Genomic DNA, 27,310 nt, shown 5'->3' on the forward strand with positions numbered 1-27,310 from the left:
GATACAAGCCAGAGTCTCAGGAATTCAAGAGAGGTTTTATAAACAGGTCAGCAGCCTTGCTTTGTCTCCCTGCCTCCTGGGTTTTCCACTTGTCTGCCTGACCAAGCTGCGAGCCCCTATCACAGGCAGAGATGATCAGGGTGAGAAAGGGTGAAGGGCTTTGTCATACAGAAACCGTCCCAGTCATTCCTGCTTGGGTTCACTGACTGTTGGTGATAAATGGCTCACGTAGTATATTGGTAAATGTGGGTCACACAGATAAATGTTACCCTCCAAGCCAGAGAGGGCCCAGTGATGAGCAGAGTTTTTAAGAGTACTTGGAAGAAACTGATGAGCAGTTAGTGATGAGAAGCCATCCAAGTGAGGAGTCCTGTCTGCTTACTGTCAGCGACCCCAGAGGCTGCTTCTAAAAGGCCTTGGAAATGCGGTGGCTGCCAGTTGATTGTAGAAGAGGAAAGTGGGTGAGCCTCCAGAGAGTGCAGCAGGAGAAAAATGCAGGTTGACTGGCCAGTGGCTGCTGCTGCCTCACAACATGCTTTGGGTTGTTGATTCCACAGACATGTGTTTGGGATCCCCGCTGTGCCAGGCCTGGGCTGTCTCTGGGACTACAACCATGAATTAGACATGGTCCTTTCCCTTAAGAAGCTTATTATTTGGTGAGGCAGGAAAAAATCTCGCCTCTTTCCATAGGAAATGTGATTTACTGGTTACTTATGCATCAGTAAGATTTTGCTTAATCCTCACAACAAATAGTAGGACTGTGGTCCCTGTATTACAGATGAGCAGCTAAGGCTCAAAAAGGGCAAGTAACTCTCTCAGATCACACAGCTGGTGAGTAGTGAGTTAGGATTCAAACCCAATGAGGTTGACTTCAGAGTGTATGCTCCTTTAGCCCTGATCGAAGGGTCATGGGAGGATGCAGAGGTGCTGTTACTGGTGACCTTGCTGGGTCTGGAAAGTGGCTGAGATTCTCTGTGGGAAATACTGTATGGGAAATCGTCAGTCATCTGCTCAGTCTTCATTCCTTAAACTTGATAAGACCTAAGTGCTGGTGTTAAGGTGGGGACATTGTTTTGGATACATAGTAAATGTCACAGGGGGTGAGTATAAGGGCTACATTTTTTTTTTCCCAACTAATCTTGAGAGCTGAATGTTTTGGCTGCTCTGCTGAGTCAGTAAGGATGTTGTAGAAATTCTTATGTAGGCCTCCCCAGAATTTTATTTATTAAAATACTAGTTAGTGTTCTGTTGGTATTGGTAAAGGCAAATCAGGGGAACCCTGGCAGGGGTTTTTCATTATCCAGCCTTGTAGCTAAATGCAGCCAACTGCTCCACTACACTTTTCCTCAGCACCCCATCCAGCCTTTAGACATTTCTGCTAACTTGCCCTCCCTGCAGGCTCCTACTGCTGCTGCTGCTGGTTGCCTGCAGTTACCCTGGGTCTTTAGCGTGCAGGGTTTTGCTTGTGTGAAAGGATGCTGCTGGAGCGAAAGGACTGTGATGCCAGCTGAGTTGCTATAGTTATAATTTAATTGCATTAGCTTTACAGCCTATTAAGAGCAAAAAGGGAAAATGTTTTCTTGGGAACAATTATCAGTCATGCTCTCTTTCTTGTAAATTTCCATTCTTCCTCATATCTTTCTACCTTAAATTCATCATTTTAGGGAGGAGGAAGTTGGAACATTGAAAGAATGGGTATAGGGTGGGGCAGGTGCTCAAAAAGAAACCAAAGGGCTGATGACTGTATTTTTCCATCTCCTTGATAGGCAGAGACATAAAGTGTGATGTGAATATTTCAGTACTGGATGAGGGCAGAGGAGAGAAGTGAATAGGGAAAATTTTCTTACACGAAATAAATTTTGAAAAAAATTTCTGTCTTCAAGATTTTATTTAAGATTAGCTTGTAGACCTAAGAGTGAATTGTTCTGTGTTGAAATTCATTTGTTTAAATAGACTTTGTTGGATTTTTCATTTTAGGGAGCAGATTTGCTGGCTTTTTTGCATGTGTGGTATTCTTAAATTGTAAAATACCTTCACACATAAAGAAGCATATGTATAACATATATAAAGGTATAAATCAGGGTTTGGCTGACTAAGACCCAGGAGCCCAATCCAACCTGCTGCCTGTTAAAGTTTTATTGGAACACAGGCACACTTACTTGTTTATGTATTGTCTATGCTGCCTTTGTGCTACAGTAGCAGAGTTGAGTAGTGATGACAGAGACTGTATGGCCGGCAAAGCCTGAAGCACTTACTGTCTGCCTTTTATAGAATAAGTTTGCTGACTCCTGGTGTAAATAATAGGAAAATGAATGAATACTCCTGTGCACAGTTAAGACGTGGAATATTATCACTAGCTGTGAAGCCCTCCCTGGGTACACATCGTCAATTGCATCCCCCCTTTTTCTCATTGGAGATGCCTCATTGGATTTTTCCATTCAGCTCAGAAGCCAAACAACCTAGAGGTGTACAAAGAAAAATGCAGCAATCGTTCTCTCTCCCTAACTTTACCCTCCAAGGTAATCAGTGTTATTAATTTACTTATTCTTTCACACTTTTCTTCATGTTCAAGCAAAGCATGTATAAACATTTATTTGCCCAAAGTTAAAGAGCAGATTATAACTTTACTATGCTCGTACTAACTTACCTTTTAAAGCACTTACTGTTTGTCAGACATTGTGCCAAGTACTTTACATGCATTTTATACTTTCCTCTTAAAATAACCCTGTGAAATAAGTGTTACTGTCTCTGTTTTATAATTGAGGAGAGTCAGATAGTAAGTGGTCGGTCACACCAGAACTCAAATCCAGCTTGGGCAGTGAGAATCCCTCACGTTTGTAAGGCACTTTCAGTTCCCATAGGCTTATAATAGGTGCTCTCTTGACTGGTCTTCACAAGCCTGAGAGGTGAGAGAGGCAGGGTTTTCCTTCACATGTTAGCAGGAGAAAAAGGAAGCTTGGAAAAGTGATGCACCCAGGATTTTCAGTCAGTAAGTGACTGGTGGGACTAACTCAAGCCTCTTGACTTTTTTTCTGCTCCCCATGTATACTGACTGAGAACAGCTTTTGTCCTTCTGTTCTCCTGGGACTGGACTGTTTGACTCCAGCCTCTCTGGCTCTGTGCTCAAGAGAGGCTGCCTGGCTTACAAAAATTGGGGCAGGTTGGGGGCAGGGAACCTTTGGATTTTTCCACCCTTAGAAGCTGAAAGTTTCTGGTACAGCCTTTATTTGTAAAACCATCCCTACCCTAGATTCCCTGCCTCCTTCATCGTTCCTCCCTCCCCCTCCCCCATCAGGACTTCTGCATATGCACTGCACAGGCCCACAGCTCCTCCAGGCACCAGCCACTTGGATGACCTTTCTCTTCTCATAATTCTAATAGTTAATTTTTAAATGCCAAGGTTCCCAATCCTGGTATGCCTTAAAATCACTAGGCACTGGATACGTTCTCATGTATCTCTGGTGGAGATCGAGTGCCTGCGGCACAGAATTTGGCAATAGCTAGTGCATTTACTCTTGACCCAGCAGTCCCGCTTTCAGGGAATCTCTCCCAAAGATACACTGGCAAAAGTACGAAAAGATGTGTGCACAGGGTTATTCTTTGCAGCATTATTTGTAATAGCAAAAGTTGGAAACAACTCTGACATCCATCAGTATGGGACTGGTTGAATATTGGTACATGTGCATAGCTTTTCAGTAGCACAAAGGAATGAGAATATACACTGCCATGGATGGAGCGACTCCAGGCCATATCGTTAAGTAAAATAAACATGCAAGGTGGAGGAAAGGGTATAGTACTTTATCATTTATTTAAGAAAGCAGGTGAAAGAAAGTCCATATTCATGGATTGGAAGACTTTATATTATTAAGATGGTAACACTCCCCAAATTGATCTATAGATTACATGCAATTCATATCAAAATCCCAGCTGGCTTTTTTGCAGCGATTTGTAAATTGATCCTAAAATTCATATGGAAATTCAAGGAACCTAGAATGACCGAAACAATTCCTTTTTTTTAAATTTTTTGTTAGTTGAGTATAATTGACCTTTAACACTATGTTAGTTCCAGGTGCACAGCATAGTGACTCGATATTTCTGTACATTACAAAATGGTCACCACAATAAGTCTAGTTACCATCTGTCACCGTACAACGTTATTACAATATTATTGACTATATTCCCCATGCTGTGCCTTTCATTCCAGTGACGCATTTATTTCATAATTAGAAGTTTGTACCTCTTAATCTCCCTCACCTATTTCACTCATTCCCCCCACCTCCCTCCCCTTTGGCAACCACCTGTTTGTTCTTTGAATCTGTGAGTCTGTTTTGTTATGTTTGTTCATTTGATTTGGTTTTTAGATTCTACGTATAAGTGAAATCATATGTATGTGTCTTTAAAGCTTTAAAACTTTAAAACTCTTAAAAGTAGGTGTAAATCTTCTGACCTTCTTGGATGTGAAACCAAAAGCATAAGTGACAGAATCAAAAATAGATAAACTGAACTTCATCAAAATTAAAAAACTTTTGTGTTTTAAAGGACGCTATCAGGAGAGAAAACAACCCACAGAATGGGGAGAAAATATTTGCATATTACAATATATGTCGAATAAGGGGCTTATACCCAGAACATATTAAAAACTCTTACAACTCAATAATAAAAAGACAACCCAATTTGTTTTGAAGTATAGTTGATTTACAATATTATATTAGTTTCAGGTGTACAGCGTTGTGATTCAATATTTTTACGGATTATAGTCCGTTAAAAGTTGTCACAAGATAATGGATATAATAATTCCCTGTGCTATACAATATATCCTTGTTGCTTATCTATTTTATATATAGTAGTTTGTATCTCTTAATCCCATACCCCTAATTTACCCCTCCCCCTTTCCCTCCCCCTTTTGGTAACCATTAGTTTGTTTTCTATATCTGTGAGTCTGTTTCTGTTTTGCGTATATGTTGGTTTGCATTATTTTTTAGATTCCACTTGTAAGTGATATCATACAGTATTTGTTTTTCTCTGTCTGACTTATTTCATTAAGCGTAATGTTCTCTCAGCCCATCCACATTGCTGCAAATGGCAGATTTTCATTCTTTTTTGTTTGTTTTTGGCTGCATTGGGTCTTCGTTGCTGCAGGGGCTTTCTCTACCTGTTGTGAGCGGGTGCTACTCTTCGTTGCAGTGCGTGGGCTTCTAATTTTGGTGGCTTCTCTTATTGTGGAACACGAGCTCTAGGCACACGGGCTTCAGTAGTTGTGGCGTGTGGGATCTAGGGCATGCGGGCTTCAGTAGTTGTGGCGTGTGGGCTCAGTAGTTGTGGCTCACGGGCTCTAGAGCGCAGGCTCAGTAGTTGCAGCTCATGGGCTTAGTTGCTCTGTGGCATGTGGGATCTTCCTGGACCAGGGATCAAACCTGTGTCCCCTGCATTGGCAGGTGGATTCTTAACCACTGCGCCACCAGGGAAGTCCCTCATTCTTTTTTATGGCTGAGTAACAGTCCACCATATGTGTGTATCACATCTTCTTTATCATCTATGGATGGGCACTTGGGTTGTTTTCATATCTTGGCTATTGTAAATAGTGCTGCTGTGAACATTGGATGCATGTATCTTTTTGGTTTAGTGTTTTCATTTTTGCCAAGTACATACCCCAGAGTGGAATTGCTGGATTATATAGTAGTTCTATTTTTAGTTTTTTGAGAAGCCGCCATATTGTTTTACTTAGTGGCTGGACCAAAAGACAACCCAATTTTAAAATGAGCAAAAGATCTGAATAGGCATTTCTCCAAAGGAGGTATATTAATGTCCAATAAGCAAATGAAAAGATGCTCAACATCACTAACCATCAGGGAAATGCAAATCAAAACCGCGATAAGATACCACCTCACCCCCACTAGGATGGCTGTAATCAAAAAAGACGGATAATAACAAATGTTGGTGAGAATGTGGAAAATATTGAAACCCTCGTAAACTGTCAGTAGGAATGTAAAGTGGTGCAGCCACTTTGGAAAACATCCAGCAGTTTCTCAAAAGGTTAACTATAGAGTTAACATATGACTGAGCAGTTCCACTCCCAGGTTTATACCCAGGAGGAATGAAAACGGTTGTCCACACAAAAACCTGTACATGAGCGTTCATAGCAGCATTACTCATAATCACCAAAAAGTAGAAACAATCGAAATGTCTAACAGCTGATGAATTGATAAATAAAAGTGGCATATCCATATAATGGAATACTATTTAGCAATAAAGAATGAACTACTAATACATGCTCCAACATGGATGAACCTTGAAAACATTATGCTAAGTGAAAGAAGCCAGTCACAAAAGACTACATATTGTATAGTTCCATTTATAGAAAATGTCCAGAATAGGCAAATCTGTAGAAACAGAAAGTAGATTAGAGGTTGCCAAGGGAGTGGGTAGATTAGGGGACATAGGGAGTGACTGCTGGTGGGTAGGGTGGTTTCTTTTCTGGGTGATGAAAATATTCTAAAATCGATTGTAGTGGTGGTTGCACAAATCTGTGGCTATACTAAAACCCACTGAATTATACTTTTATTTTTTTGAGATTCTTTTTTTCCCCTCTTATTGCACTTTTAACACTTTTATTATGGAAATATTAAAACATACACAATAGTAGAGAAAACAGTATAATAAACTCCCAGGTACCCATCACCTATCATATCAACATTCTGCCATTTTTTAAAATTCTTTTTAATTTTTATTTTATATTGGAGTATAGTTGATTAACAATGTTGTGTTAGTTTCAGGTGTACAACAAAGTGATTCATTTATAAATGTATCTATGAATTATACGTTTTAAGTGGGTGATTGTATAGTATGTGAATTACAGCTCAATAAAGCTGTTTTTAAAAAGTACGTAACACAAACTTCTATACCTAACTGCTAATAAAAAAAGAAGGAAGGTGTTTAAAAATAGCTGAGATTTACTATAATCAGGTATGGTAAGACATGCAAACATGGATATGATATGACTGTCATGAAGGAAGAAGTTTCTACTCACATTTCTTTTCTTTTTTTTCTTTTTTTGGCTGCGTTGGGTCTTCATGGCTGTGTGCGGGCTTCCTCTAGCTGATGCAAGCGGGGGCTACTCTTCGTTGCGGTACATGTGCTTCTCATTGCGGTGGCTACTCTTATTGCAGAGCTCGGGCTCTAGAGCGCAGGCTCAGTAGTTGTGGCGCGTGGGCTTAGTTGCTCCGCGGCATGTGGGATCTTCCCGGACCAGGGCTCGAACCCGTGTCTCCTGCATTGGCAGGCAGATTCTTAACCACTGCGCCACCAGGGAAGCCCTCTACTCACATTTCTCTAGAAACAGGAGGCAGGGCATGCCATGCAGGGCCACTGAGGGAGCACTGAGGTCAGTCGGGGGCAGAGGAAGCAAGAGCCTTTACTGAGGTTTCTCTGGGAAGGCAGGGTGAGCAGGCTTAGGATTGGCTAGTTTGAATAGCCTCAGTGGGCTCTAGGGTAAAGGCGCTGTCTCTAGTTGTCTGGTACCTCACCCTGAGATAATTAGGGTGGGGAATGGTGACCCATTGAAGGAGGTGGTTGAGGTATGGGCTCTGGATTGATTAGTGTGCATATGTTCTTATATGTGCTTACAGGCCTCTAGGAATTAGCTAACTCTGGGAGAGGCAGTCGCTCCAGTGCCAGCAAGGCCCCAGATGTCAAAGCAACAAATACAGGAAATTAAAAGGTGTGATTAGGGCTTTCCTGGTTGGCGCAGTGGTTGAGAGTCTGCCTGCCGATGCAGGGGACGCGGGTTCGTGCCCCAGTCCGGGAGGATCCCACATGCTGCGGAGCGGCTGGGCCCGTGAGCCATGGCTGCTGAGCCTGCGCGTCTGGAGCCTGTGCTCTGCAACGGGAGAGGCCACAACAGTGAGAAGCTTGTGTACCACCAAAAAAAAAAAAAAAAAAAGTTGTGATTAATATAAATGGTGTAAAGAAACAAGGGTTACCTATAGGAAAAGGGAAAAAATAAGGTGAAGATGGACTTTTTTATAGATTTGACTTTGGAATTGTATAAATATTTTGTGTAATTATAAAACAAAACTAAATTTAAAAAAAGGAATTCCTAAAGAAGGAAAATGAATGCTCATTCAGTTGGTGACATAGTCATTCAGAGAGGAACATTTCCAAGTAATATCTTAATCGGTCTTCAATAATGATATTGTTGGTAGAGGGATTGATACTGCTGTTTTGAGACTATTGTGTGTATAGTGTAGGATAAAGCAAATAAGTAGTTACGGTGGTGATGGTGAGAACTAGGACTTCGGGTATGAGAGAAAGGAGATACAGATAGAAAATCTATGAGGTTAACCCCAAACTTTACGTTTTTAATTTTGAATTGGAAGTGTCAGTATGAACTCATGATGTAATTTATCTTAAGGAAACTGAAACAAAAGTAAAAACTCTATAGCTCTGCCTACTGAAAGGCTTAGAAACAGTGTAGCAATGAGCACATCTTAGTGCTCAGATAGTGGTCTCTAAAAATCCATTTCTTAATAAAAAGTAACTGGGGCTCTTTGGAGAGTTGACCGATTCCAGGTCTGGGGCAAGATGAACTTGTCTTGTCATACCAGATGGCAAGGAAGTTATGTAGGTCAACTTGAGTCATGTCAAAAGAACTCAGAAACCAACTTGAAAAGGCTTCTACTGGCCAAAGATGAGATGATTTTGAGCATGATAAGGATAATAACTGCAGTGGATTGAAATACATCAAATATGTTTAAATTCATGAGTACATAACGATACTAAAGCAAAACTCATCAGTCACCTTTGGAGAATGCTAGAGAATCAACTCATTATTCAGAGTAACCACGTAGTTGATGAAGAGTGTCTCTGAGGGGAAATATTCCAGCTAATAGAGACAGAATACCACCATTTTGCAACCTCTAAGGAATTAATGCATCTAAGCAATGATCATCAGTGTCTGGTAACATTCCAAAAAGAGGTAATGAGATATTACATACCTCTTGATAAAAGTCTGAAGTAATTGAACCAAAAAAAAAAATGCCACCTGAATCTGATCAAACCATTAGCACTTACTTTCAATTTACAGGAAATTGGATAGGAGAGGCCGTAGGAACATGTTAAATTACATCATGGGGTTGCAATCAGTAAAACCTGTTATGTGGGAAACTACATCCTTGCTACTTTGAGTCTGGTCCATAGATCCACAGCATAAGCATCAGCTGTGAACTTTTTAGAAATGGAGACCCTCAGGCCCTATCCCAGACCTGCTGAAACGGAATATGCTTATTAACAAGCTTCCCAGGTGATTCACATGCACATTTCAAGTTTGAGTAGCACTGCTCTATGGAACAAATAATCTAGAGTCTCCAACAAAGAAATTGTAAGAAAAAAAAAAATGAGATGGAGGGACAACTCAAAGATTAAAAGACATTTGGAGGCATATCAATTATTTGCAGGTAGAGAACTTACTTGTATTCCATTCACACAAACACATTTTAATGTTATGAAATAATTAAGAGAATATTTTGGATTTATTTCGAAATAATCTGGGTGGTAGAGAGAGGAAAGTAGGTAGGGATGTGGATGAAAATAGTTTGCGACGACATGCTAGTTTTTGAAGCTGGGTGATAGGTACAGGGTTTATTATTTTAATTTCATATTAAGATTTTTTTCTATAATAGTTTAAAAAGGAATTGGCTAAAATGGCTATAATCAAAAAGGTAGTAACAGGTATTGGCAAGAGTGTGGAAAAAATTAGAAACCTTGTACATTGCTCATGGGAATGTAAAATAGTGTAGCTGCTTTGGAAAATAGTCTAGCAGTTCTTCAGAAGGTTAAACAGGGAGTCAGTATATAATCTAGCAGTTCCACTCCGAGGTGTATACCCAAGAGAAATGATAACATACGTTCACACAAAAACTCGCACATGAATGTTCATGGCAGCATTTTTTATAATAACCAAAAAGTGGAAACAACCCAAATGTCCTTCGAATGATGATATGTTCATTAATATAAAATATAGCTTATCCATATGATGGAGTACTATTCAGTAATAAAAAGAAATGAAGTACTGATACATACTACAACATGGATGAACCTTGAAAACGTTATTCTCAGTGAAAGAAACCAGTCATGAAAGACCACACATTGTATGATTCCATTTATAGAAAATGTCCAGAGTAGGCAAATTTATAGAGACAGAAAATAAATTAGTGGCTAGGGGGAGACTTGTGGAGACATGAGCATTTTATTGATACATTCCCATGACTGCTTATGGAGTGGGGGAAATTTTGGCAGGGAGGGGTGATGAAAATATTCTAAAATAGATTGTGGCGATCGTTGTACAACTCTGTGAATATACTAAAACCCATGGAATTCTATACTTTAAATGGGTGAATTGTATGATATGTTAATAATATCTCAGTAAAGCTGTTATAAAAAAGGGAAGGAGAGCCTAATACTGATACCCGTGCTCCAGTCTTACCCAACACTAATCAGAATCATTGGGAGGAAAGTTGTCTAGACGATTCTAATGTGCAACCAGGACTGGGAGCCACTGTACTAGAAAGTTAGCCATCAAGGATTGTTAGAAGAGAGAGGCAAGATTATCTATTTGAAATGATAGCCTGGAGGGGAAGCCTCAGGGATGGCATCATAGCTGACCAGTCTGCACGGAAGAGACAAAAATCTACAGTGCGGAGCCCTCTGGGTGCACATTATCTATTCCTGTGGTACTAAGTAGAATGGAAATAAGCATGAGAAGTCTTTTCTTTTTTCCAATAAGTATGTTAGTTCAGAATTGGTCATCTTCAGTGTAACACCCATAGGTGTTAGGGTTATTTGTGCCACCAGGTGGTCTAGCTTCTTCTAAGTTACTAAGAATGAGCACAGACTTTGTCGATGGGATTTGGGGGTACTAAATCATAATCCAAAAGCAACAGTCTAAACAATTAATTTCCCTAAGTTTCTTTCTTCCAGAGAGTTTTCTAGATATTAGTGAGAATCTATAATTTTTTTTTTGCTCTCCCATTGTTACATTGCTCCAGATGAGTAGACACAAAGCCAGCTGTAGTGTTCCCATCTCTCTTCAAAAGCATTTATTAGTCAGGTGACAGCTTCCTCTACTGTTGGACTGGGCAGCAGAGAGGGAATTTGAAGATGTACTGCACATGGTGTTTGGCTTTTGAAGAGAAGCTTTGGAGAACTGGCCTTGGATTCTGGTTTCCCTGCCCTTTGCAAGTTATTGATTGCCCAGGACTTTCAGTTTCCTTAATGAATGAAGTTTAGACTAGGTTCTCCTGAAGCTTCTAAAATTTTGTGGTTTACTACATCTGTCTTTATAGAGGCTGTAAATATAGGATGGTGGTTAAGAGTTTGTGCTGTGGAGCTTGGTGACCTGGCTCTGCTGTTTCCTGGCTCTGTGACTTTTGATAAGTTGGTTAACCTCTTTGCACATTGGTTCCCCCATCTGTAAAACGGGGATTGAGAATAATATCTACCTCACGATTTTCTTCACTATAAAGTGTTTGGAGCAGTCTAGCCTGTAATTTTATTGATATGCTATCAATTTATCTAGACAGGTCCCTCACTCTAATTTAGGCATGATCAGAACTCTCTCTTACTACCAAATGCAACGTTGTGTCTGTTATCCCAGGTGGTAGATCTTTTTGGAAAGGTATGAAACAACCATACAAAAGTGTTTGGGCAGTATATAAGAAGTTTTAGTTTCATACTAAAAATACTCTCTAGTATTTTAGGAAGCATATTAGATGTTCTAATTCTACTTTTTTCTCCCTGCCCTATATCCTCATATAGGTCAGTTCTCCTCGGGTCTCGGGGACTTGACATATCCCACATCTCCCAGCGATTGGAGAGTCTGAGTGCAGCCACCACCTTTGAGCCTCTTGAGCCTGTGAAGGACACAGACATTCAGGTAAGGGCTGCCAGGTACCAGGACTGGTGCAGGTGCAACCCAGGCTGAAGGCCTTGGCCTTTTGTTCACCAGCAGGTTTAGGAATACCACATTTCTTTGTTAATTCTCTTCTTCCTCAGATATTAAGAGAATGGGAGGCTCAGCTTTGGAGGAACATTGGATTATTTTCAGAGTGCTCTGTAAGGCTGAATTTAGGAAAGCATTTCCGACCTGCACTTTTTAAATTATTGTAATTATGAGCACAGATTTCTCTTCCTTCTTTGGGCTTAATCCAAGGCACGGAGACATTAGTTGTAAGTTTCTCTTGCTTTCTTTGCTAGATCTCAAATAATTTTACTATTCGTCTTCCACATTTCTTTTCTACATCTTGCTTGTGTGGCTTGGCAAAGAGCTGGGGAAACTAAATAGCTTTACTATTTACTGAAACCTACTCATCGATTTCTAGGAAGTATTTGGCTTCATTAGTGGCACCAGGAAATGGTCTAATAGAGCACTCCTGTCTCATTTAACCTAGCATGCCACTGGCACAATTGATTGCTATTTTAATATAATTAGAAACTGGTTTGTGTGTGTGTGTGTGTGTGTGTGTGTGTGTGTGTGTGTGTGTTTAAAATTGTTAAGGAAAAATCTTGTGATCCATTTAGTTGTTTGGTTTTTTTAAAATATTTGTTTATTCATTTATTCATTCATTCATTCCTTCAGGCTGCACCAGGTCTTAACTATGGCATGCAGATTCTTTAGTTGTGGCACATGGACTCTTAGTTGTGGCATGCATGTGGGATCTAGTACCCCAACCAGGGATTGAACCCAGGCCCCCTGCATTGGGAGCACAGAGTCTTACCCGCTGGACCACCAGGGAAGTCCCGTGATCCATTTAGTTCTGAGATATTGGAACACTGACTTGTGTTAGAGTGAAGGGATAGTGGGATACCATTTTTATCGTCGATTTACCTTTGAGATGAAAGGATGCAGGTCCTACAAAGGCAAATCCTAGTACAGATGAATCTGTTATTTATTATTTGGGCTCAATTTGAATTAATACTCTTTACCCCACCCTTCTGAGAACTGTTTTAATCCATCTACAGTAATGGCCATAATTCTACTGCATTTATTCCACTTGAGAAACCTAAAACCCTCAACTTTGAGTTGAGAGTTCAGTAACTATAGATATTCATTATTTTCCCTGTTATTGATATGTTCCCAGAGTATGAAAATCCAGTTTTTTCCAGTTTTATATACTAAATTATATTTGCCTGTCACCTTATAGATGCCTTCTTATTTCCGTGCAATCTTTTTTTTAAAAAATTAATTTATTTATTTTTAGCTGCATTGGGTCTTCATTACTGTGCGTGGGTTTTCTCTAGTTGCTGCGAGCAGGAGCTACTTGCCATTGCGGTGCGCGGGCTTCTCATTGTGGTGGGTTCTCTTGTTGCGGAGCACGGACTCTAGGCACGCTGGCTTCAGTAGTTGCAGCACGCAGGCTCAGTAGTTGTGGCTCATGGGCTCTAGAGCACAGGCTCAGTAGTTGCGGTGCACGGGCTTAGTTGCTCCACGGCACGTGGGATCTTCCCAGACCAGGGCTGGAACCCGTGTCCCCTGCATTGGCAAGCGGATGATTCTCAACCACTGTGCCACCAGGGAAGCCCTTTCCATGTAATCTTAAAATGGCATGTATACTTGCCTCTTTTTTTTTTTTTTTAAAGTTTTAGCTGTTGCTCTCCCCACCTTCTATTTCAACTGCTTGATGCCCTAGAAACAAATACTTACTCCCATAACAGGTGAGTGAATGAGATACAGCTCAGATAATTTGAATAATCACCATATATGTGCGGAAGTATTCCTAATAGTGTGGAAAGAAATGACATTTGCTGAAAGGTTATTTGTTTGTTTGCGTTGTTTTTAATGTTTAAAATGCCAAATAAGTTGTTTATTTTAAAAACTGCGTTTTAGATTTTCTTTGGCATATTTGTAATACATATTTGGAATACCCAGCAACATTTAGTGATGCACTTCATGAATTCCAACTGATGTGGTACAACATTTTTTGCTTTGAGATATTAATGACAGGTTTATAAATGTATTGAGTCAGAATGATCATTTATTCTAACCTTCTACTTTATGCATGAACACCGTCCTTCAATAGCCCCATTAGGTGGCTTCCTAGCAATGCATGCTTGGTCACATCAAAGAGAGTTTCTTAATTTGGAATGAGCACGGCTAAGAGTTTTGGTCCTGCACCACTGGGAAGTCTTTGAGAGGAAGGATGCCTCCATTTCAAAATTTTACCTCTCAGTTGAGCTTTTCTGGAATAGCTTAAAAAATGTGAAATGGTCACTCCAAGGTAAGTTTTGATTAATTGGGAATTGATCATCTAGACCTGAAGTAAAGATTTAAGACTAACTAGTTTCAAAATAAAATCCTCTATTGACTTCATCTTCTTGCCAGCAAAGGCTTAAAGGAGAAAATTTAACTTCTAAAGGGCTGAGTCTTTGGCCTAATCTGAGATAGCTCTAGTGATTGTATTGTGTGGCTCAGCTGATCTATGCCTAAACTTCCTGTACACATAGTAATATCATGTCCTTCCCTGACTTCCTGTGTAGTAGTCAAATATAGGAGCCAAGCCAGCTTTCGCCCTTAGCATGGAGTGGTCCTCCTTTTAATTCTTCTCTTAATGTGTTAGTTGTCCAGGAAGAGTTAATTTGGATATTTTCAATTTTTTGTTTTTAAAAAGGCCAGATATGCTTTTTTTTTTTTTTCCAATACGCGGGCCTCTCACTGTTGTGGCCTCTCCCACTGCGGAGCACAAGCTCCGGATGCGCAGGCTCATCAGCCATGACTCAACGGGCCCAGCCGCTCCGCGGCATGTGGTATCTTCCTGGACTGGGGCACGAACCCGCATCCCCTGCATCGGCAGGCGGACTCTGAACCACTGCGCCACCAGGGAAGCCCCAGATATACTTTCTGATGGACGTTTTTTTTTCTCATTTATTTTTACCAGCTTTACTGAAATATAATTCACATAACATAAATCTGATCGATTTTTGTGTATGAGCTTTTGTTTTCCAATCAGTGCAGTTTTTGAGATGAGAACGTACCCTAATCCCACTGAGTATCAGTCAGAGTGAATTTATTATGTCAGCTTATAAATTCATAAAAGGAAATGCTGAAGGATCCTTTGACAGGTGCTGTCCAAGACTTTGTACCATCCATTGTTTGCATTACCTATAAGCTTGGAAAGGCATTTTCCCATGAATAGGTTGTCCTTTTCTGTTTGGTAAACATTGATTGTATTTCCTTCATTTTCTAATGGAGCTTGAAATTAATACAGGTTTTTTGTTGTTTGTCATAAACAGTGATGTTGGCATGCATTGATAATGCATTTTTGAAAGACTGCTGTGGCCAGCAAAGGTAACATATTTAAATAAACCCACTTAAATGCTAGTGGAATTTTTTTTAATGTTTATTGATTTAATTTTTGGAAATGGTCATAAAGAAGGCCTGCACATTTTTGTAATGGAACTGAAGAGCCATAACTGTTAAGAGGACATGGTACTAAAACAACTGGACTACTCTATTCTGAGTGACTTTGTGGTGCTTGCAAGTATGGTTCCTCTCACAGAGATCCACTTGCTCACTTCTGTCTTTGGAAAAACATATAGAGGGCAGACTGCACATTTTTACTGTGGTCTGAACAGACCTAATGGACCATGGGTGATGTGTATTATATAGTAATAAAGTGCACAGTTACACAGCTTAGTTATATTCTGGGCTCTTTCACTAGATTACATGTATTTTTCAAGAAGGCTCTGCAGAAATAGCCTGGGTTGGCCATAAAAAATGGGAGCTGCAGTTTCTCGGCATTAGGCTGTAATATTTCCAAATGGCATTAAACCAAAATGTAATAATATTGCTGAACTTACTGTATTAGATTCCTGTGGCTGCCACAGCAAATTGCCACAAACTTAGTGGCCTAAAGCATTAGAAATGCATTCTCTCACAGTCTGGAGCTCAGAACTTTGAAATCAGGGTGTTGGCAGTGCCCTCCGAAGGCACGAGAGGAGACTTTGTCCTCTTTTAGCTTCTGGTGGCTCCTGACATTCCTTGATCTGTGGCAGCATAAGTCCAGTCTGCCTCCATCTTCATAGGTTTTCTTGTCAGGTGTGTCAAATCCACTTCTCCCTTCTCTTATAAGGACACCAGCCGTTGGATTTAGGGCCCACTCTAGCTCCAAGGTGGTCTCATCTTGAGATGCTTACCTTAGTTACATTTGCAGAGACCCCATTTCCAAATAAGATCACATTCACTGGTACCAGGAGTTAGGACTTAGACATATATTTTTGGCAGTACCCACTTCAACCCACTATACTTACAGTGCCAGAAAATTTAAAACTGTCAATTAATTGTAATAAATGAAACATCTTCAAATCTAACTCTGTTTCATGGAGGAGTTTCACGATAAGACATCTATTTCTAGTTGTTCCAGGGACTGCAAACCTCAACCAAATATCTGATCTCATCCTCAGCACTCTCTTTCAGGCCTTGGAAAGTGAGGCTGACTACCCTTGTCTGATTCCAGAGTTTAGTCATAGTCATTCTCTCCAAACAGGTTAATGTTCTATAATATGTTTAAGAGATTTCTCAAGAGACATTTTCCAACTAGAAACAGTCTGATTTTTTTTTAAGTATTTTTAAATACTCTAGTTTACAGGGTAAGTATAGGTAGGAAAAAGTGAGAAAGAGATTTCTACTTCAGCTAACCAAGTTACCAAACTCTTTCATTTTCCTTTTATACTTTAGGCCTTTGCTCACCCCCTTCCTTTAGCGTGGAGTAGCACCTCTGAAAATGTCTGAGCCATAATTTCAGTCTGACCCTCTTAAGGCTTTCCTAGATGCCACCTCTTTCATAGTCTCAGATCTCTCTTGCCATGGCCTCCAAATATAGCATGTTGGCTTTACTGCTTAGGAAAAAACAAAACTTTCTGAATGTTCCCCCACAAAGTAAACAACTTTAGATTATGTTGTTGGAATTGACTTAGCAACCAATTTAAATCATTATAAATGAAAATGTAGCCCCTTCTACACACAAAAAAACTCTATATGGAACTAAACATCTTCATAATATGCTCAGTTTCCAGATGGAAATCTGTCCTGTATGAATAAAGAGAAAAAGAAGTCTTAAAAAGAGGATAAAATATAAGAAAATGGTGCAATAATAATTGACTTGTTAAAAACTCGTTCTACTTACCACACTATATGTATAATAAAATTTTCATTATTTCCTTCCTTTTTCTGTCCTTGGAAATGTAGAGTATACTCAAACCACTCTTAGCTTATCTTTTAAATAATCAGAAGAAGCTAAATGGCTTTGGTAAGCATAAAAATGAATCACTGGTGGTATAATCCCATATCACCTAAATTGTTATTTTCATGGTTTATCTTTTAATTTTATACCTTCAGAATTAAGGTACTGCTAATTAAATGCAGCTGTGTATTACAGCTAAGAGGAAAAGTAGTTGTCTTGAGTGCTAATTGTGTGTGTGTAGTACTGGCAAGTTGTTGGTAGGGAACTGGTTCCAGAAATCCTGTGGCAGTTTGTTGAAAAGAAGTTCAGACTTTCTCAGAATGATTAGTATGCTAATAGCAGCTCTTCAGGATTAGTACTGGCAAAGTATTAATATTGAGGGAAAGGTGCAGTAAGCTTTCCCTAGCTCAAATTAGTTGAGGGAGGGTGCATTCTGAATGGGTGAACAATATCTTAATTCTGGAATTATTTTTAAAGAAATGTAGTTGTCATTTTCATCTATTCCTAGAAACTGAAACTGCTAAGTGTGTGTACCAAGGAGAGGTCTTACCAAAACTGCTTTAGTAAATTAAGGAAGAGATGAGGTTCTTTCATAAGAGTTGCATCTATTTGCATACTGATAATTTGTATAGCAATTCTGAGAAATGGTTTAAGTAGGCAAAACATACTTATCTTCCTTATTGTTTCTGCTCTTAATATGCTTGAGCAGTCTTTTCTGCAAATAATAGTGATCTAGCCCAAATTGGATGATTAGAAATTTTGAATTGATGGACTCTGAAGGAATAAAACTTTGCTCTTCAGATGTTTTCACATAATATAAAAATGTAAGAGACTGTTGCATGGAATCTAACAGTGTGAAGATTTTTAGTTAAGCATTTGATTTATTGACCTCCTTTGTTATATTCCTCTTGCTCCTAAGAGAGTCAGTGGGAAGTTCATGGTAACCTTTCTTATGAATTTTTAGAGGACTTTAATGGATATTTGAATCTTGCCCTTTCCCAGCTTATAACAGCTGCCTATCCTGGACTTGAAACAACCTATAGGTAATGCTCTTGGGTTCACTAGCAAATGAATCCAATTCCCACTGGATCCAAAGCCCGTTAGTTAGAGAGAAACCCTTTTCTAGAACAAATACCAGGTACGTTTTAGGCCAGAATTCAGTTGTAGTGGCTGAGGTGCGTGTGGAAAAGACACACATCACACTGTGTCCTGTGTTCTTGTTCAGGGCAATAGCTGTGCTAGGCTTCGTATCCTGTGTAAACACTGCGGTGCCCACATCACCCCCACTTAATGAGTATATTTGCTGTTCCTTGTCATTAAACCCTGACCCAGAGTAAATCTGAGAGCTGGTAAAAACCGGTAAACATGTAAAAATGAAAAAATAGTGTCTTCACAGAGGCAGGTTAATGTGCCATCCCATTTTGTGTTTATAATTAGGTAGTCTAATGCTGATTGCTGTGGTAAGTACAGAAATGATTTAATTTTTCTGCCTGTTTGTGATAAGGGGAAAGGTAGACATTATGGTATGGTAGCAAAGTATGCAGTTGCATTAAAGTGTCCTCTGAATGGAATTAGAAATGGTAACTTTGGAATAAAAATGGTTGTTAAAGGCATCATCTGTGGAAAATGTGAAAAACTGCTTTTATGTGAGCCAAGGATATAAGATTTCAGCTTTTTTACTTAACCATTCACACTTACTCCTGAATGCAGAGCTTTCAGAACAAGCAAGTAAATGGATGCTGAATGCATTCTGTGCAGGCAGGAAATGACAGGCTTTTTTGTCTTCTCAGAGGTTTCTTATATCCTGTAGTGAGCAGGGGAATATCAATTACCAACTTAAGAAAGAAGTGGGAATGGTTCTGTAAGAGTGTTTTGGAAGAAGCCCACGGCTAAAATATTTATCTAACAATTTAATAGAGCACTTCAAGTATTGGCCAGGCCCTGGTGCCTTTGAACTGGAGTTGAGTCATCCCCTCCCTCTTTACCAGCTTCTCTTAACCTGCCGATATCTATTGATGCCCCAGTACTCCGGAGATGGGGAACATATATTGTTATCTTCACTCTGGTATCTTTAAATTGCTTGGTTTCAGGAATCAGAAATGGGCTAAACTGTTTGATTTAAATGGGGGTTAAAACCTTGTCAAATATTGAATGCACTACTGTAGACCAGTCTGTCATTCTCAGATGGCAGCCCTTGACCCTGTGCGCCACTTTGATCTGCTTGCCACAGCGCCCTGTGATCTCTTATTTCTGTTTCGGAGTGTTCAGTCCAAGGCTTTCCAGGCCAGCAGCCTGATGCGGCTCCTTCCATTGGTGGTGGTTACAAAGTGTGGCTCCATAGTCATAAAACTTTGGGGCCCAGGTTCTCCTTGTCTCCACTAAAAATCCACATTCTGTGAAGGAACTGAGAGAGGGGCTCAGACAGGAGATACTCTTGGTTTTGCTTTTTTCTGTTTGTTGTTCGGCAGGGACCAGAAAAAGAAGCTGGGAGGTAGGATGAACAACATCCTCTACTGACAAGACCAGTACTATTAATTTCTTTTGCTGCAGAGCTCCCAGAACCAGTGTGTATTGCTTCCTTTTTGAGCATTTTCCTATCTCGCAAATGGTTGGCTTCCATCTTGCACATCAGATATGGAGAGGTTGAATGAGTCCCATGCTCAGGGTGAAGGCAGCTCCTGGTCTCCAACATTAATGATGAGCAGCGGTGCACGCGCTGCTTCAATTATCCTGGAGGGCAGAAGGGCTAGTCCCCGCTTCTCACCATAGAGTGGCTGTGAGGCCGAGATGCCATCAGCAAAATCCCGCCTGTGCTTTTCAGAAAACCACAGTACTTGAAGCACTGCAGCAGGATCTGCTGAGCAGGGCTGGGCGTGACACAGCTTCCAAGAAACTGTACAAAAAGAACCTTTGTCTTATAAAACACATTTACAACTAGAACCAGGCTATTCATTTAGTTCATAACACAAACGGGAGGATAAGGTCAGCAGAACGTAAGTGGGAGTGTGGATTCACTGGCTGATTTTTATTACTACCTGATTTGATTTATTTCTTTAAATGACACGAGCACAAGGATGTGGGGCAGAGTTTTCTCTATTCCTCCTGTATATATTAAAAAAATATTGTCTAATTAAAAAAAGCTGTTACTATCTTAGGGACAGGTAGACACAGCCATGGAAGGTTATAATATGCTTGATTTGCTCAAGGTACCAAAGTATACTTGTATGATATTATCTGGGAGTGCTTTCTCATTTCTTACTCGGTTCTCTGTTATCCACAGTGCATATGAGCCTGTCTCAGCAGAAGCAGTCTTTAAATGAGCAGGGCCTGGTGAATCCTTGAAGGTTTAAGGCATTCACAGTAGCACTTGGCTCTGTGATGAGGCCCCACACTGCCCCACATGTCTTCCTGTTGAAGGAATATGGTGATGGGTGTTGTATTCAGAAGGTGCTTACATAATCCGTGCTTCTCAAGTTTCTTTTTTCCCAATTTATCTCAGACTGAGAGATACTTTTATAAAATACAGCAAAAAAGAATTACCAGAAAAAAATGAAATAAAAGACATGCAGAATATAAGCCTTAGGTTTTGTTTTTTGTTTGTTTGTTTTTGGCCATGCCATGAGGCTTGTGAGATCTTAGTTCCCCAACCAGGGATTGATCCTGGGCCCCAGCGGTGAAAGCATGGATCCTAACGACTGCCAGGGCCAGGGAATTCCTGTAAGCCTTAGTTTTTTAAATTAAATTCAGTGGACATAAAATTACTCTGTCAGATTGCTATAAAAGTTTCTAAATGCTGATTCTCAGATTTTGTACTTACCTGCTGCAGACTGGGAACAAACTACTTGTGGACGGGTGCTTCTTCAGCTGTACTTTGGTAGTACTAGTTTCAGTAGCTATGTTTTCTTCCTTTCTCCTTTCCCCCCCCTCCTCTCTCCCCTCCCCTCCAATTTCCCTCCTCATCTCTCTCCCCTTCCTTTCCTGTCTCCCTTCCTTTCTTTTGTTTAGTTTACTTGTTGGTACAGTGAAACATGGCACCAAAGACAATTTTGAATTCCGGTTTTCTGTTTTACCCCAGCTAGAATAGGGAAGGCAAAGCTAAGGTTTACTGAACATTTATTGTGTCCAGACACTGTACTGAGCACTTTGTGGGTTTCCTCATTCAGTCCTTCCATTAACCCTCTGAGGCAGTTACTGTTGTTAACTCCATTTCACCAAGGAGGAGCCTAAGGCCTAAAAGGCTATTATGCCAGACTTGAAGTCCCTTCTGTGGGTTTGAGTTCAGTACTGTGCCCTTATTCCCCTAGGTTTTAAATTTCATTGTAGACTAATTTTCAGGTTATATTTGAAGGACAAAGATGGTAGAAATAGGAAATAGAAGTGTAATTGATCACTCCTTTAGAGCAAAATAAAGAGTATAAAGCCCACAGAGAATGGATGTGGTGGGCATCGCTCTTATTTATATAAGCTTAGTAGTAAAATAATGTTGATTGAGGGAGAAGCTGGAATGTGCTTTCTAAACCTTAATACAAACACTGCTGGTTTGGGGGGAAGATGAGTTTTGCAGGAAGGCCAAACGTGCTTCCTCCGTTTATCTCTAGGTGCTGGTTTTTTTTGCCATAGTTTTCTGCTTGCTGAGCTGTCAGTTTAATTTACTGTCTAAAGCCCAGCCTATTATTTCTCAGTTTTGCTGCCCTACAGGTACACTGTAAAGGATTTCTGTGAAATCCTAGAGCAGCTTTTAGTTTTGAAATGCCAAGGCTTTGTGCTTGTAAAAATAGGTTGGGTTCAGCTTCTTGCTTGATCATCTTTGTTTTGTTTTGCTTCTGAAGCTGAGCTGGAGTTAGAAGGATGATGCTAGAAGCAATTTAAAGGGCACATCAAATTTTTACTGTAATCCTGAACTATTGATTGTTGACTTATTTGTAGGTTTAATGCAGACCCATTTCCTTACTTATTAGCGTCTGACTGGCCATTAAGCTCTGGCAGTGTGCCGGAATGTTGAAATCTTGCATCTTATAATATGATTTGGCTGCCTATGGGTATTATTGTGTTTGGCTTTTAAAGACACAGGCAGAGCCCTCAACTTGGTGTGTGCTCCAGAATACAGGAAAGAATTTCTGCACAGCAAAATTACTCACTTCTAGGAGACAGCACAAAAGTGAGGAGTTGACATTCAGCAGAACATTAATACCTGAAGTCATGCAAATTGGTACTCTTTGGTCTAACTGGCTCTTAGAAATAAATGCAAACTAACATAACAGAATCTTGAAAAGAAGACCAGCAGGGAACTAACTGGTCAGGGGTGATGGTGTGCAAAGAGTAGGTCCCAGCTAAGCAAGCACTCCCACGTAAGTGGTCCTCAGCGTGTGCCTGGTGCCACTCTCCCAGTGTGAAGTTGAAATTAGAATCTAGTTGAGGGGCAGGTACAGTGGCCTGCTTATGGAGGGAGCTGGGCTCAGAGTGATTGGAAGGGAAGCAATCACTGCCTATGAAAGACTTTTACCCTCCTTTTCACAACCTGGACACCTCTTGACTGGAATTGAGGGTAAGTGAGGGCTGAGGGAGTTAGATGACAAGAAAACATTAAATTTGGGATTTTAAGGGTGTGAATGAGAACTGAATGGCTTTAGAAGGGAAAATTCACTTTTCCCTCTAATTATAAAAGCCGGATGTCCTTAGTTCACAGAACTTGGAAAATGGCTCCATAGTGTACTTTCTTGACTGCCACCATTTTGGGAGTGTTGAATTGTTTGGACCAGGTACTTGAAGCTGTAGAACATCTTTGAAATAACAAGGAAAATTGATTTATTTTAACAGGGCAGTGAGGAATTAGTCCATGAAGCATGTGTTAGAGGTAGACTGTAAGAATGGCCCTCATAGTTCAGAATTGGTCAGTTCCTATAAAGTAATGTACAGTCTTTTCCTTTATTCTGTAATGGAAAAAACTTCCTAATGTGTGAAAAGGGATCTGAGATGTGCAGATTTCATGAGCAACCATTATGTCATTTCACTCTCCCCCTCAAACCGTTGGAAAAGGACTTCCCTGGTGGCACACTGGTTAAGAATCCGCCTGCCAATGCAGGGAGCACGGGTTTGATCCCTGGTCCGGGAAGATGCCACATGCCACAGAGCAGCTAAGCCCGTGTGCCACAACTACTGAGCCTGCGCTCTAGACCCTGCGAGCCACAACTACTGAGCCCGCGCACCTCAGCTACTGAAGCCGATGTGCCTAGAGCCCGTGCTCTGCAACAGGAAAAGCTACTGCAATGAGAAGCCCTCGCACCGCAATGAAAAGTAGTCCCCACTCACCACAACTGGAGAAAGCATGTGCGCAGCAACAAAGACCCAACGCAGTCAAAAATAAATAAAAAATTTTTTAATTATTTTTAAAAAACTGTTGGGAAAAATAGTTATTGAGAAGCTCTATGACTTTGTCCTAATTTAGAAGTTTTAGGGGAGACGTAACAGGTTAGTAATTTTATGTGAACTTTGAGGGACACACCATAGTAATCTTTCCATTCGTATAATACTTTGCAGTGGGCTTTGTCCATCACCGTCTTGTTCCTTACTGCAGTGTTTGAGGTGAGGTGAATGGGTGATAGCATCATCTTTATTTAGAAGCAGAAGAAACGGAAATCAAGATAGATTAGTTATTATCAAAGGTGGAACTTGAACCCAGATGCTTCTTAATACCTTGCCCTGTATCCTTATTATCATGGCTTGCTGAGGAAGGCATCAAGGGGTGGACTGCTTGGATAAATTCCTCCTCCTCCTCCTCCTCCTCATCACCGTCATCACCACCACCACAAAGATGCTAAGCTAGTTCTTTTGCCACTGGTCAAATTTCTTGATGTTTTGGTTCTGTCTTTCCCCTTAGACCTTTTCTTACTTGTTTTCTTTGAAGTGACATTTCCATTTATTCCTTTCCATGTGAAAGATTTTCTGGTTAACTAAATCAGTCGTAGGTATGAAAATGCTACTTAGAAGGGTAATACTATAGTCTGAATGGGGACAAACCTCACTTTTTCCATCGGGGATATACTTTGGAACAAAAAGTGATACTGAACAAAAGTGCTGCTGCTGCTGCTATATTTTACAAATGCCCTTTATGTGAAGGTGCCCAGGGTTTCTTGAGATTTGTCACACTAGAGCCTATCAGCCTTGTTTGTGCTGAGTAGGTCACTGGTGCCAAGCAAATGCAAAGTGGCAAACCAGAACAAATATCATATTTGAAACTTTAGGTGGACTAGGGTTCAGAGCAGGTTAGGGGGAAGATTTTTTGTTTTTGTTTATGCCAGTTTTTTGCTTTCTGTTTCACTCTCCCTGATTCCTTCCTTCCTTTGGACTATCCTCCCTTCTTTCATTCTTTTCGTCTGTTCTTTTTGTCTTTTCTCCTTTTTTCCCTTCATTCTTGCTTTCCTTCTGTCTTTTGCATCCCTCTTTCTTCCCCCACCCCCCCAGTCCCTCCCAGCCTTTTAGACTGGCTGGCATCCAGAGCAGCCATTGCTAATGGGAGTGTACCTCCTTTTTTGCAATCAAGTGGCAGCTGTGAAATCATGGCTGGCTTCAAGAATTGGCTTCAGAAGCCAATCAAGAATGGCTTCTGCAGCCTGGCAGTGTGCAGCCACCAGCACTGTCTTGCTCTGTAGAGTGAGTCTAGGTGTGGGGTTGGGGCTGGGCCTGGTGGAGAGGCTGGATCTACTGGCTGCCAGAGGTGGGCCTCTTCCTCACGTGCTCTTGTTACTTGTGTTTTCTGCTTTTGCAAACCCCGAAGAGGTGGAATTTAGTTTATCCATCTGGCTAACCAGCTCATGCTTTGCTCTTTTAATGGGTACTCTGAAGTGCATTTCCTTATTTTTGGCCGTTGCCTAAAACCTCTGCTAATATTCTACTTTTTTGGTGCCTGACTTAGCTTGATATTGAGGGTGTATAAGACTTTTCTGTTATAGTACATAGCTGTTTTGGGTGAGGCTGTTTCAACTTATTTGTTTTCTGAGGATTGATCATACATTAAAGCCAAATCCTAAGTAGAGAAGATGATGGGGAAGAAAATGACCAAGGAAAAGGGCACATTTGATTTTGTTTTTCATGTTTTAGGAATGAAGTTATAAATTAATCTAGCTCTCGACTTCATATATGTTCTTCACCATTTGTTAACTATTCATCCTACTAGCTCATATTTTGGGGAAAGGGGGAGTGTTATGGAATAGGGTTTGTTTTGGAGCAGCAAACATTGCAGAGCCCTTCAGGCCTCCAGGATTTTCTTTGGGGGTTAGGAGGGGAAAGGAGCTACAAATCTCACCTTTGTCTTTGTATTAACTTTCTACTTCAGGTTGGTTTTAATTTCCTTCTCCATTCCTCTCATGCCCTGAATGCATTTGACAACAGGAAAGAAGCTCTTTATCAGTGATTCTAAAGTGTGGTGCACAGATCAGCAGCATCAGTATCACCTGGGAGCTTGTTAGAAATGCAAATTCTCAGGCCCCACCCCAAAGCTGCGGAATCCAAATCTCTGGAGGTGGGGCCCAGAATGTGTGTTTGAACAAGTCCTCCAGCATGAGGTCCACTGGGTTGTTATTACAGAAGTCTAGTTAGTATAAGTAAACCCTTTTCTAGCCATCTCTGCCAACTTTTATACTTAGTCCACCTGTGGACCAACCCTGAACTTCCAGCCTGCAAAGCAATGTATTTATCTTCTAAGTGTTTGAGTCCATAAAGAATTTGTAACCACTCATGAAGGACACAGTAGTCAATAAAATATGTTAAAAACTTACATATATTAAAAACCTATGACTTATAATTGGCCATTGATTATTTTTTTTTTACCATGGAGGTATTGACTCTGATACCGAGGCTGTAGCTTAAAATACACTGCCTAAAAAGCAGTCAGAGCCCAGTGGGGAATGAAGAAGAGAGGGGGACGGAGGAAAGGGAAGTGGAGGGATTAATAATCCCATTTTAGTTAATCATCACTTTCCTCTCTGATCACTGTGAGCGGATGTGCTCTTGCTTCTGCAAATGTTAATAATTCATGGATGGACTGTGCCAAAAGAAGGCCTTAAATCTGGTCTCTCAGCAGATTAAATACACCGTCTGCCATCATTAGGAGCCAGGAGAGATGAAAGATGGACTTACTGCTTTTATTCATTAACCTGATTTTCTCTGCCTTTCTCCTCAGCTCCACTCATCCTCATTTTGTTTACCTTTTCATTTGCTTCTCTCTGTAACCCCCTCCTGCATTGAGTGAGTGCTAAAGATCTTGGGTCTTACTGTTAATGACATTAGATTTTACTTTTCCTTACCTGCTAGTAACAACAGATGCCATGAGAGAAAGCAGAGAGGCAGAATAAGTATTTCCTTGGAAATGTCTAAATCAGTCTGAATATTTAAAAATGTATTGAAATGTGCAGCCTGTGTGTCTTAGAAATCATTTGAAATGGCTTCTCTTTGCTTTGAAGAGTAATCCTGTTGTATAGGCAGTTGAAGATATACATAGTGTTCTTCATATAGGTGTGGTAGCATTTTCCCATTTTACAGATGAGGAAACTGAGGCATGGTGTCAGTAACTTGGGTAGGGTTACCTAGAACCCAGTTCTTTTGACTCCCAACTTCAGCATGCTTTCCACTAGGTTTAATAACCTCTTGCCTTTAGAAATCATATGTAGGTGGCTTTACATGGTTTTTCACCCATAAGGCTTAAATAGAACTTAATTAGATTAAGTGTGACTAATATATAGGTAGCTTCAGAGGAACACTTCAGTTTAAATTCTAAATGTGAGTTTGCCCAGAAGCACCACAGTTGGAGAAGGCTGACAACAAGCTGCAGTTCTGTAGACATTTCTCGAGCATCTGCATAATAACCTTCAACAACTCATAGGTTAATCAATAAATATATTTGAGCACTTAACCCGGTGCATGATGCTTTTTAAGCACCGTAAGTGGATATAATATAGTCCCCATCTTTATTCGATCTTCAGTGTTTTAGGTCTACCGAAGGGGATTCAGCTACTTGAAATGTCCCAGTATCGACTTAAGGATGTGAGATGGCCAAATAGTAGAACTGGAAATGTTTTAATCAC

General features: G+C 40.4%; 1 protein-coding gene across 4 annotated transcripts in view; it reads left to right on the top strand.

The window, feature by feature from the left end:
• Window positions 1-27,310, top strand: part of NUP93 (nucleoporin 93) — a 104,841-nt gene that overhangs the window by 16,081 nt on the left and 61,450 nt on the right. For 3 of the 4 annotated variants that reach the window (XM_024747453.1, XM_024747455.1, XM_024747454.1), the window contains one exon: window positions 11,812-11,929. In XM_024747453.1, the coding sequence (XP_024603221.1) occupies window positions 11,812-11,929 (118 nt within the window). Of the gene's footprint in view, window positions 1-11,811; window positions 11,930-15,306; window positions 15,338-27,310 lie in introns of those variants that run through there. The other variant, XM_024747456.1, reaches the window with a different exon arrangement.

This window comes from Neophocaena asiaeorientalis, unplaced genomic scaffold (assembly GCF_003031525.2).
Source record: "Neophocaena asiaeorientalis asiaeorientalis breed wild unplaced genomic scaffold, Neophocaena_asiaeorientalis_V1.1 scaffold438, whole genome shotgun sequence".
NCBI lineage: Eukaryota > Metazoa > Chordata > Mammalia > Artiodactyla > Phocoenidae > Neophocaena > Neophocaena asiaeorientalis.